The sequence below is a fragment of the Symphalangus syndactylus genome, chromosome 14 (genome assembly GCF_028878055.3).
Source record: "Symphalangus syndactylus isolate Jambi chromosome 14, NHGRI_mSymSyn1-v2.1_pri, whole genome shotgun sequence".
NCBI classification, from domain to species: Eukaryota; Metazoa; Chordata; class Mammalia; order Primates; family Hylobatidae; genus Symphalangus; species Symphalangus syndactylus.
This window is the reverse complement of record NC_072436.2, coordinates 54,709,098-54,721,760: the sequence shown is the minus strand read 5'-3', so window position 1 is coordinate 54,721,760 and position 12,663 is coordinate 54,709,098. Positions and strand designations below refer to the sequence as shown.

The 12,663-nt window shown below is 48.6% G+C and overlaps 1 protein-coding gene across 2 annotated transcripts in view; it reads right to left on the bottom strand.

Moving 5' to 3' along the window:
* ANKRD39 (ankyrin repeat domain 39) overlaps positions 1-12,663 on the bottom strand; it is a 15,736-nt gene extending 3,073 nt beyond the window's left edge. The window contains exons 1-4 of one of the 2 annotated variants that reach the window (XM_055241068.2): positions 12,479-12,644; positions 9,147-9,250; positions 8,212-8,415; positions 3,105-3,280 (exon numbers count right to left, since the gene is read on the bottom strand). In XM_055241068.2, the coding sequence (XP_055097043.1) occupies positions 3,137-3,280; positions 8,212-8,415; positions 9,147-9,250; positions 12,479-12,578 (552 nt within the window). In that variant the 5' untranslated portion in view covers positions 12,579-12,644 and the 3' untranslated portion in view covers positions 3,105-3,136. Of the gene's footprint in view, positions 1-2,875; positions 3,281-8,211; positions 8,416-9,146; positions 9,251-12,478 lie in introns of those variants that run through there. The other variant, XM_055241067.2, reaches the window with a different exon arrangement.

Here is a 12,663-nt window from a genome sequence, read left to right as displayed (position 1 = left end):
AAAAAAAAAAAAAGAAAACTCTTTTCTTTTTTTTTTTGAGATGGAATCTCGCTCTGTGGCCCGGGCTAGAGTGCAGTGGCGCAATCTCAGCTCACTGCAACCTCCACCTCCCTGGTTCAAGTGATTCTCCTGCCTCAGCCTCCCGAGTAGCTGGGATTACAGGCACCCGCCACTATGCCCAGCTAATTTTTGTATTTTTAGTAGAGACGGTGTTTCACCATGTTGGCCAAGCTGGTCCTGAACTCCTGACCTTGTGATTCACCCGCCTCAGCCTCCCAGAGTGCTGGGATTACAGGCTTGTTCTATCGTGCCCAGCCGAAAACTTAGTTCTTAGACTAAATTTAGGGTGCTTTTTTCAGGCAAAGGTGTTCCTTGCTTTTTTTTTTTTTCTTTTTGAGATGGAGTTTCACTCTTGTTGCCCAGGCTGGAGTGCAATGGCATGATCTTGGCTCACTGCAACCTCCACCTCCCTGGTTCAAGTGATTCTCCTGCCTCAGCCTCCTGAGTAGCTGGGGTTACAGGTGCGTGCCACCACCCTGGCTAATTTTGTATTTTAGTAGAGATGGAGTTTCTCCCTGTTGGTCAGGCTGGTCTCAAACTCCCGACCTCAGGTGACGCCCAGCCTGTTCCTTGCTTTTGGTTATGAGGAGGGAAAGAGTCATCTAAAATGAGGGCAAAGGGGCCCGGCGTGGTGGCTCATGCCTGTAATCCCAGTACTTTGGGAGGCTGAGGTGGGCAGATCACCTGAGGTCAAGAGTTCGAGACCAGCCTGGCCAACATGGTGAAACCCCATCTCTACTAAAAATATAAAAATTAGCCGGGCACCTGTAGTCCCAGCTACTTGGGAGGCTGAGGCACAAGAATCACTTGATCCCGGGAGGTGGAGGTTGTGGTGAGCCAAAATCACAGCACTGCACTCCAGCCCGGATGACAGAGCGGGACTCGGTCTCAAAAAAAAAAATAAAATGAGTGCAAAGAAACAAGAAAAAGTAAGACTGGCCACCACTGTCCACTCCAACTCACAAACACCCCCTCAGCACGTGGCACTGGAGGAGTGGCGTTTTGTACCCCCAGGCTTCAGGGAAGTTCTCAATAGAAAACCCATTAGTTGTCTCGTATGACTGGTATTAACTCTGACTTAAAAAAAAAAAATCAAGCCAGAAACAGTGTGTTGAACAAGAAAGGAAAAAAGATTCCTTATTAAAAGTCCAAACATAAATAGAAGGCTCAGGACCTCCTTGACTAGCTCTCTTGCCACATGGCCCAGGAGAAACCATGGCTGGCAGTTTAACAGCCACCCTCCTGCTTCCGCTCTGTGCATTTTGTGGATGCACATCCACGTTTTTCCTTTGAGACAGGGTCTCACTCTGTTGCCCAGGCTGGAGTGCAATGGCGCAAATCTCGGCTCACTGCAACCTCCACCTCCCGGGTTCAAGCGATTCCCCTGCCTCAGCCTCCAGAGTAGCTGGGATTACAGGCACCTGCTACCACATCCAGCTAATTTTTGTATTTTTAGTAGAGACAGGGTTTTACTGTGTTAGCCAGGATGGTCTCAAACTCCTGACCTTAGGTGATCCTCCCGCCTCGGCCTCCCAAAGTGTTGGGCTTACAGGCGTGAGCCACTGCTCTGGCCTACATCCACGTATAGATCCATACATTTATCTATGATCTTAGCCAAAAGGCTGAGAGGCAATCACGTTCTACAGGCATGTTCTGTGTGAAGGGGGTCCCACTGTGGACACAAGCAGCAATATCCTGTCAGCACGCTGTGCTCTGCTGTGCAGCCGAGAACTTGGATCTGCAGAACTCAACCACTCCCTATCAGGGAGGAGTCGGTTCTCTCTTTATTTTTTAACATTACACTCCATGCTCCAATGCACATATTTGTAAATGCTCCTGTAAATAAACATCTTTGTAACCATGGAAGAAAATCTGTCTACATAACTACAGAGAAATCAAATTATTGGCTCTGCGCATTTAAATTTAAATAGATACTGTCAAACTGCCATCTACAGTGGTTGTACCAATTCCCATGAATGGATATCAAGAAACAAAGACAGCACTTTGGGAGGCCGAGGCGGGCGGATCACGAGGTCAGGAAATCGAGACCATCCTGGCTAACACGGTGAAAACCCATCTCTACTAAAAATACAAAAAATTAGCCGGGCGTGGTGGCGGGCACCTGTAGTCCCAGCTACTTGGGAGGCTGAGGCAGGAGAATGGCATGAACCTGGGAGGCGGAGCTTGCAGTGAGCTGAGATAGCGCCATTGCACTCCAGCCTGGGTGACAGTGAGAGTCCGTCTCAAAAAAAAAAGAAAGAAAAGAAAAGAAACAAAGAGACAGCATAAAAGAAAAAAAGGGAAAAAATTAAATGTACATATATAGAACAAAGGATCAGAATCTAGAATATAAACACTCCTATGAATCAATAAGAAGCGTTTCTAAAATTGGCATGGGTAGGCAGCCCACAGAAGACACAGGTGCTCAACCTCACTAGTAACCAGCAATGAAAAATGAAACAGCACTTTTCTCCCATCGGACTGTTGCAATGAATGAAATCATGGTATGCGCAAAGTGCTGATGAGGAGCTCGGGAAGCGGGCCTCCCTCAGGCTGCTTGCCACGTGCCAGGCACTCTCTCGAGGGCTCTCCCAGTGTGCACTCACCTCATCCCACAATGACTCTGAGGCAGGCCCTATGATAACCACTCTCATTACAGAAGAGGAAATGCAGGGGCAGACAGCTAAAGTGACTTTTACCAAGGGCATTCAGCTAGAAAGCAGCTTCTCACATAGTTCCTATTTTCTTCTAATACTTACATAGTTTTGTGTTTTTATATTTAGATTTTAATCTTGCAATTTCTTTGGGTATGGGATGAGGTAAGGATATAACTTTATTTTTTTCCAAATGAATAGATGTCTCATATGAGCTAATTTAGAATATGATCATCTGTCCAGTCTTAAACACTTTTAGCCACACCAAATCTACTCCCTCGCTTCCACAGTGACCAGACTGGGGCTCTTCCTGGGTGGTCTGGCCTCAGTTCCCTGCCCAGCAGCATGGATGCTGACCAAGGCAGGGGCTTGGAGAACTGGTCTGTGTACCCTTTAAAGGCAGCTGGAGACAGGGTGGCAGCTCAGCTGGATAGCAGGTCCCGCAGGTCACTGTTGCAAGGCAGCAGGTCACATGCCAGCCGTGCCTTTCGGTCCCGGATGGCCTTCAGGGCTGGGCTGTGTTGCAGGAGGAGGGAGCAGATGTCCCCGTGACCCCTCTCAGCAGCCTGCGGAGAGAGAGGCTGGAATCAAAGGGCATACCCCTCACTGGGCTCTGCTCTGTCTTGTTCCACTTTCAGGGGTTCTTCCTTCTAAAAAAGAGGCCTCTCTGGGCGCAGTGGCTCACGCCTGTAATCTCAGCACTTTGGGAGGCCAAGGCAGGCGGATCACAAGGTCAGTAGTTCGAGACCAGCCTGACATGGTGAAACCCCATCTCTACTAAAAATACAAAAATTAGCCAAGTGTGGTGGCACGTGCCTGTAATCCCAGCTACTCAGGAGGCTGAGACAGGAATATCGCTTGAACCCGGGAGGCGGAGGTTGCAGTGAGCCGAGATCATGCCATTACACTCCAGCCTGGGCGACAGAGAGAGACTCCGACTCAAAAAAAAAAAGAGGCCTCATGGAAATAGACACAGCTGTTTGAGTAGATTTCTTCTAATTCCTACCAAATCCCAATGACTTTATTCTGATTTGTGGAGTATCCCAGTGCCATTCTCGCAGTTAGCCTGAGTTTTTCTTTCTTGTGTCCTTTGCCAACTGTCTTTGGCCAGACCTACACATTAAAAACAAGTACAGCACCTTGTATCTCCAGGCATCTCTCACAAACCTGCACACATCACCTAGAGGGTGCTGTGCACTGTGGGCACAGGAGGCACCAGACACGGCCCCCACCCTTTGGGAACTTTTATTTATTTATTTTCTTATATTTTTAGATTTTTATCTTTGCGTTTTAGAGATAGGGTCTCACTCTGTTGCCCAGGTTGGAGTTCAGTAGTGCAATTATAGCTCACTGCAGTCTGCAATTCCTGGGCTCAAGCGATCCTCCTGCCTCAACCTCCCAAGTAGCTGAGATCACAGGCATGCACCACTACACTTGGCTAAACTTTTTTAAAAAAATTATTTATTTTGAATTTTTAAAAATAGAGACAGGGCTGGGTGCAGTGGCTTATGCCTGTAATCCCAGCACTTTGGGAGGCTGAGGTGGGCAGATCACTTGGGGTCAGGAGTTCGAGACCAGCCTGGCCAACATGGTGAAACCTTATCTCTACTAAAAATATAAAAATTAGCCAGGCGTGGTGGCATGTGCTTGTGATCCCAGCTACTTGGGAGGCTGAGGCACGAGAATTGCTTGAACCTGGGAGGCAGAGGTTGCAGTGAGCCGAGATCATGCCACTGCACTCCAGCCTGGGTGACACAGTGAGACTCTATCTCAAAAAATAAAAATAAAAAAAAATAGAGACAGGGTCTTGCCATGTTGTCCAGGCTGGTCTTGAGCTCCTGGACTCAAGCTGTCCTCCCACCTTGGCCTCCCAAAGTGCTGGGATTATAGGCATGAGCCAAAGTGCCTGGCCAGGAAACTTTTAGACTGGCAGGGAAAGACTGGGGCATAGTTCCCTGTGTTCTCTTCTTTTTAACGTAGAAGACCCCAATCCAGATGTCAATTTCTAACCTACCTCCTCCAAAAAATAATAGAGTTAAGTGATTTACACAGACTATCTTACTTAACTTTCAAAATAGCCCTCACAGGCAAGAATCATCATTATTCCCATTTTACAGATGAAGAAATGTAGGCTTAATAAATGCCTTGCCCAAAGTCACAGGGCTAACATGTCCACCTGGGATTCTAAACCAGGTTTGCCTGAACTCTTAATAACTCTGTGAACCACTATTATTTCCTACTCCTCCCAACAGACAAATTGATAGACTACAGGGGCTTTTGAAAGGTATCAAAATTAACACTAGTGGCAACCACCATCCCAAATTTGAATCCAAATCTTTACTCAGCTGGTCCTCCTAATGAGTACAGACACAAAGCTCTCAATTCCACTGCCTTAATTCAGGCAGTGGGATGTTGTCAGCAGCTGTGAGATGCATCCCAAATAATTTTTACAAAAAATAAAATACCAGTGTTTGCAAATAGTTTTAAAAGACACATACACAGGCCAGGTGCGGTGGCTCATGCCTGTAATCCCAGAACTTTGGGAGGCCGAGGGAGAGGGGATCACCTGAGGTCAGGAGTTGGAGACCAGCCTAGCCAACATGGTGAAACTCTGTCTCTACTAAAAGTACAAAAAATTAGCCGGGCGTGGTGGCACGTGCCTGTAATCCCAGCTACTTGGGAGGCTGAGGCAGGAGAATCACCTGAACCCAGGAGGCAGAGGTTGCAGTGAGCTGAGATCGTGCCACTGCACTCCAGCCTGGGCAACAGAGCGAGACTCTAAAACAAAACAAAAACAAAAACATACACGATAAAGAAAAATTCACATATCTCACATTTGCATTATCTGCATGAGAGAAAAAGGGATGGAGATGGACCTAACTATGGGTAACACCAGCCAGGTATACCCACAACAGCATCCTGGCTGTTTACATCCATCATGTGAGTTGTTGTAGCAGTAAAATGTCTGAGCAACACCATTAAAAATAAACAATCTGTCTATCCAATTGGCAATGATTTTTTTAAAAACCCAACATTCAGCTGTTCACTCAGCACGTATTCACTGGGCACCTGTGCTAAGTGCTAAGCCTGCAATTTTTGGGGGGTTTTTTTGAGACTGAATATCTCTGTGTCACCCAGGCTGGAGCCCAGTGGCACGATCTCAGTTCACTGGAGCCTCCACCTCCTGGATTCAAGTGATTCTCGTGCCTCAGTCTCAAGAGTAGCTGGAATTACAGGTGTGTGCCACCACACCTGGCTTTTGTTTTTTATTTTTATTTTTTTTTTGAGACGGAGTTTCGCTCTTGTTGCCCAGGCTGGAGTGCAATGGCGCGGTCTCAGCTCACAGCAACCTCTACCTCCCAGGTTCAAGTGATTCTCCTGCCTCAGCCTCCCGAGTAGCTGTGATTACAGGCACGTGCTACCACGCCCACCTAATTTTGTATTTTTAGTAGAGACGGGGTTTCTCCATGTTGGTCAGGCTGGTCTTGAACTCCCGACCTCAGGTGATCTGCCCGCCTCAGCCTCCCAAAGTGCTGGGGTTACAGGCGTGAGCCACCACACCCGGCCTAATTTTTGTATTGTTAGTAGAGATGGGTTTTGCCATGTTGCCCAGCCTGGTCTCGAACTCCTGGACTCAAGCAATCAGTCTGCCTTGGCCTCCCAAAGAGCTGGGATTACAGGTGTGAGCCTTTCCACCCAGCCAGGCTGCAACAATTTAAACAGGACAAAGCCCCAGCTGTCTCTACTGAGACACGCAGACCCCAAACAGGGAATTTCCAGGGGTACAGGAATTAGGAAAAGTTGAGTCCATGGCATACAGCTAGGCATACATCCAAGTGAGCTAACCATGTCTAGGGATCAGGAAAGGCTCTCGTGGGGTGTGATGTGTAAGCTGAGATCCAGAAGAAAGGGTAGAAACAAGCCACATAAAAAACGGGAGGGGAGAGGCACCCAGACAGAGGATAACTTGTTATATATGGCTCTGGGGGGACAGAGTAGTAGGTTCAAGAAAATTAAAATGGCTGGATGTGGTAGCTCATGCCTGTAATCCCAGCACTTTGGGAGGACTGCTTGGGCCCAGGAGTCGAGACGATAGTGAGAGACCGTGTCTCTACTACTACTAATAATAATTTTAAAAGCCTGGGCAATGTGGTGAAGCTATTTTTACAAAAATTAGCCAGGCATGGTGGCATGCACCTGTAGTCCCAGCTACTCAGGAGCCTGAGGTAGGAGCATTGCTTGAGCCCAGGAGGTCGAGGCTACAAGTGAGCTGTGATCGTGCAAGTGTACTCCAGCCTGGGTGAAAAAGTGAGACCCTGTCTCAAAAATAAAATAAAATAAAATAAAGTAAATTAGCTAGTCATGGTGGTGCAGGCATGTATAGTCCCAGCTACTCAGGAGGCTGAGGTGGGAGGATCACTCGAGCCCAGGAAGTCGGGGCTGCAGTAAGCTGTAATCATGCCACTGTACTCCAACCTGGGTAACAGAGTCAGACCCTGTCTCAAAAAAAAAAAGAGAAGAAAAAAGAAAAATTATTAGTAGGGCCTCTGAGTGTAAGAGATCAGGGGACAAGAGCTCAGGAGAAAACTGGAGGGGTGGGGAAAAAAGACAAAAAAGAAAAAAAAAAAAAAAAACTGGAGAAGGGGGCAGGAGCAAACCCCAGGAAACCTTCACAATAACTCATGGACCTGGAAAAAGCAAGCCTCAAGGATTCCACGTGGGGGCGTGGCATGATCAGAACTGCTTTAAACCATCACTCCAGGAGAAAATCAAAGAAGGGGCAAGGGGGAACTAGATTTACACATGATTTACACACATATATGATTTATACACATATGCCACATATGCATAGACCGCCTCTCAAAGGTGCCTGCAAACTCAGTAAAGTGGCCAAGCAGGGTAGCTCACACCCATAATCTCAGCACTTAGGGAGGCAGAGGCAGGAGGATCGATTGAGCCCAGGAGTTTGAGACCAGCCTGGGCAACACAGTGAGACCCCATTCCCCACAAAAAAGGAAAAACAATTGGTAAAGTGAATGCCTCAAAGGACGGGCCTAGAAGGCTGAGGGATGAGGAGCTGGGTGGGAGGGAAACTCGCTTTCATGGCATGCCCTTGTAGACTCTTCACATTGTTTAACATGTACAGGTATTTCCAGCTAGAAAAAGTTTAATTAAATGATCACTCCGGCTAACATATAACAAGTGGACTACACGGACAGGCAAGAGTATAAGTTTCAGAAAACTATATGGAAAAGGCTTCATGACATGTCCCTAAGGGAAAGAGAACTAAAGTGCCACTCTACATTTTAATTTACACGCTCAGAAAAAAGGCTGGAGAATTATCCATTAGTCCTAAAGTGATGACAGGTGAGCAAGGGGATTACAAATGATTTTAATTGTCTTCTCTCTGATTTCCTGTTTTCCCCATGTTTTCTACGTGAACGTTATAACTTTAAAAATAAGGAAACAACATTTTTGGAAGGGGGAATGGGCCCACCTTATGCAGACTGGTCATGCCGTCGTCATCCACCACCCTGGGGTTGGACCCATGTGATAGCAGGAGCCGTGCAATTTCAGTGTGCCCGCAGTAGCTGGCTCGGTGCAGAGCAGTGGCACCCCCGTGGGTCTGGGCATCACACTTAGCTCCGCTTTCCAGCAGGAACTGGCACACAGCATAGTGCCCATTGCGGCTGGCATAGTGCTGCAGGGAACAGAGACCGAGGTCAGATGAGAGAAGCCAGGCAGGCGACAAGGGTGGTGGAGAGGTGAGAGCATGGCCCCCCTGCAGCGAGGGGCCTGGAATCATCTCAGGTGCCAACCCCAGCAGTCGTGTGACCTGGGCAAGCTTCTGCATGACTAACCAGAGTTTGTTCAATTGAAAAATGGGGAAAATGATCATTCCTATCTCACAGAATTGTTACGAAAATAAAACTAAATCATTGGCTGGGCACAGTGGCTCACGCCTGTAATTCCAGCACTTTGGGAGGCCGAGGTAGGTGGATCACCTGAAGTCAAGAGTTCGAGACCAGCCTGGTCAACATGGTGAAAACCCATCTCTACTAAAAATACAAAAATTAGCTGGGTGTGGTGGCGTAGTCTCAGCTACTCGGGAGGCTGAGGCAGGAGAATCGCTTGAACCTGGGGGGCGGAGGTTGCAGTGAGCTGAAATCGCATCACTGCACTCCAGCCTGGGTAACAGAGCGAGACTTCATCTCAAAACAAAACAAAACAAAACCTAAATCATTGATGTAAAGCTCTCACACTAATTTAAAAAATGCAGGTTCATATGATGCTTAAAAAGAGAAATTTTGCTGGAAGAGAAGAAAGGGAGGGAGGAGGTAAAAGGTAACCATCAATCCCCCTCCTCAGAAGAGCAGGTGTCTCCTGAGTTAACGCTTCTGTCTCCTGACCCTGTGCTCCTCCCTAGCTCACCAGCGCAGTGTAGCCGGCCGAGTCGGGCTGACTTGGGTCCTCGGCCTTCTGGATTAAATGCTTCACTCGGCCCAGGTCTCCATTCAGGGCTGCCGACCAGATTCCTGCAGAAAGGCAACCAAAGGACTGAATGATGCTGAATGGGAGTTTCAGTGCTCGCTTTGCCTCTTGACCTCAGTTTTCTTGTCTATAAAGTGGAGAATATTCATTCCTTCAACAAATATCAACTGAGCACCTCCTCTGTGTCGAGGTTTGTTCTGAATGCTGGTGACTTAGCTGTGAACAAGACAGACAGGGGCGCTCTCATCAGGACAGTAGGACTAGGCAGACACAGACATCTCCATCCCACTTCAAACACAGAAGTGCTGGATGAAGTAATGTTTAAATTTGGATCTAGAGTGAAATTCAGGTCAGGCTGGGATTACAGGCGCCCACCACCATGCCCGGCAAATTTTTTGTATTTTTAGTAGAGACAGGGTTTTACCATGTTGGTCAGGCTGGTCTTGAACTCCTGACCTCAAGTGATCCATCTGCCTTGGACTCCCAAAGTGCTGGGATTACAGGTGTGAGCCACCGTGCCCAGCCAGAAACAACTTTTAAAAAATATAATGATGCCTCCAGAAGCCTGCCAAGGCAGTGTGACAATCTCCCACAGAAGAGGATCTCCCTGGTGAGCACAAAGACTGAAAGTTGCAAAACAAGAAGCAATCTGCTGCCCTAAGAGACAATCAGCAAATACAGGTGAGATGAGGGGAGTTCGGGGAGTTCCGGGTAGCATGGCCACAGATAACAACAAGCAAATACAAGTGGGAACACGCATGCCTCCAAATTGAGCCATTATTGCACAATCCAAAAAAGACCTTAAAACAACAACATTGAAGGTGTTCACAGAGACAAAGGGATAGAATCCACAAATCAACAGAACATTAGGAAAAACAAAACGGCCAGATCTGAAACAGGAAAGTTGATAAATTAAAACACAGACTCATTGAAACAAAACAACAACAATAGATGGGTCAAAGAGTACTGCAGACCTAGTCAAAGAGAATTAGTGATTTGGAATTCACCCAAAATGTAGTACAAAATGATAAATAGAAAAATATTGGCCAGGCGCAGTGGCTCACGCCTGTAATCCCAGCACTTTGGGAGGCCAAGGCGGGTGGATCACGAGGTCAGGAGATCAAGACCATCCTGGCTAACATGGTGAAACTTCATCTCTACTAAAAATACAAAACAAAATTAGCCGGGCGTGGTGGCAGGTGCCTGTAGTCCCAGCTACTTGGGAGGCTGAGGCAGGAGAATGGCGTGAACCTGGGAGGTGGAGCTTGCAGTGAGCTGAGATTGCGCCACTGCAGCCTGGGGACAGAGCGAGACTCCAACTCAACAACAACAACAAAAAAGGGTTACTATAGTGAAGTGGATTAACAAATCTCACAGTTTCTTTTATTGGTGACAACAGTAGCTAAAATTGGCTTATCAAAAACACTCTTGCCATTAATGTTTTAAAGAATGTATTTGTTTGCACAAAAAAATGAGGAAATTGTTTGCGGTAAAAATTATTTTTTATGAAAGCAAGATGCCGGGTGTGGTGGCTCACGCCTGTAATCCCAGCACTTTGGGAAGCCAAAGCGGGTGGATCATGAGGTCAGGAGTTCCGAGACCAGCCTGACCAATATGGTGAAACCCGTCTCTACTAAAAATACAAAAACTAGCCGGGCGTGGTGGCACGCACCTGTAATCCCAGCTACTCAGGAGAATAGGAGAATCGCTTGAACCCAGGAGGCGGAGGTTGCAGTGAGCTGAGATTGCGCTACTGCACCCCAGCCTGGACAAAAGAGGGAGACTCCATCTCAAAAATAAATAAATAAAAAGCAAGATGATGGATACATCAGAGTAACTGGCCTAACTTTGGATAAGGCAATATTTACTTCTTAACAGCACAATTGACAGTTATGCGCCGGGTGATTATTGTAGCGAGCTGTCCTGTGCATTGTACCATGTATACAGCATCTCTTGTCTCTACCTACTACATGCCTGTAGCACCCTCCCGATTGTGACAACCCAAAATGTCTCCAGATATTCCCAAAGTCCCTTAAAGGGCAGAACTGCCCCCAGTTGAGAACTGGGGTGTTTAGGGAGGGTCTCTGAGGAGATGACATTGGAGCTGGGATCTGAAGAAAAGCATCAGCTAGCTTAACGGTTGTAGGACGTTCATTCTAAGGAGATGGGACAGCAAGTCCAACGGCCGTAACTCAGGAAAAGGTCTTGCATATTTGAGACACCAAAACAAGACCAGTGTGGCTGCGGCGTAGTGACTGGGAGAATAAAAGCAAGAGAAATAAAATGAGGAGGAGAAGTAGAGCCGGCAGGGGTGGGTCTACAGAGCTTTGTAGGCCATAACAGGGAATGATGTGATTTCTAATTTTCAAAAAGCCGCTCTGGCTGCTATGTGAGAGTAGAAAATCCTGTAGGAGGGCAAGAGTGGAAGCGGAAAGACCCTCTGAGGCAACCACTTCAGCAGTGCAGAGGACAGCGGTAGGAGGGGCGGAGGGAAGTAGGCAGGTGCCAGAAGCATGGTAAATGAAGAGTTCCATGAGAATGCTTACACAGCAGTGGCAATCGAGGGCTGCATCCGCACGGGCAGACGACACAGCACAGTAGCACAGTGGTTCCTAACACTCACAAGAAGCACCTTGGTTTCCCGCCTTCCTCTGCTCCTATTGGCACCATAATCTCTGTATAATCTGGGCCAAACGTGTTACCTCTCTGGGTGCCACAGATAAGATACTGTGCCCTGCCTCGAAGGCTGCCTGTGCGAAGCTCTTGCCATCTTTAAAGCATGCAGGCTGCCTGGCACCCGGGGCTAAACAAGGGCCAGTGCTCTCCTTCACCGTGCTCATGGTGAAACCTCATCTCTACTAAAAATACAAAACAAAATTAGCCGGGCGTGGTGGCGGGTGCAGCCCCCAGGCCTGCAGCTCCATGCCCCTCAAGTTGAATGCAATGCCCCAGGTGCAGATCCTGCTCCCCGGGCCCTCTCTCCGACACCTGAGCAGGCTTGTGTCTCCCACGGGAGGTCGTCCCCCGCTACTCGGGAGGGTTACGGAAACCAGTGCCTCGGCTTCCCCGCCGCCCGCGGGACAGGTGTCTCCTGGCCGAGCTCGTGCGGGGCCCTGGCAGGCTCTCAGTACGCGGGAACCGCGAGTCCCGCCCGCCCTGCTGCACCAGGCCCCAAGCTCTCGGGGCCCAGTTCACCCGCCTCTCCTAGGCCCCACGCCTCCTCCTAGGGTCGGGGCCTGTGGAGAGCCACCAGGGCTGCGCGGCCGCCTCACCCCTCTCGAAGTCCATCTCCTCCAGCGTCTGCTGTACGCCGAGCACCGTGCTGGGATGCGAGCAGCACGGCCCGTCCGCGCAGGGCCGCGGCGTCGCCATCCCGGCCCCGACGCCAGCCGATCCGCCCCGGGTCTCAGACTCGGCCTCGGCGGGAGGGGCGGACGCAGGGCCCGCCCCGCGTCCC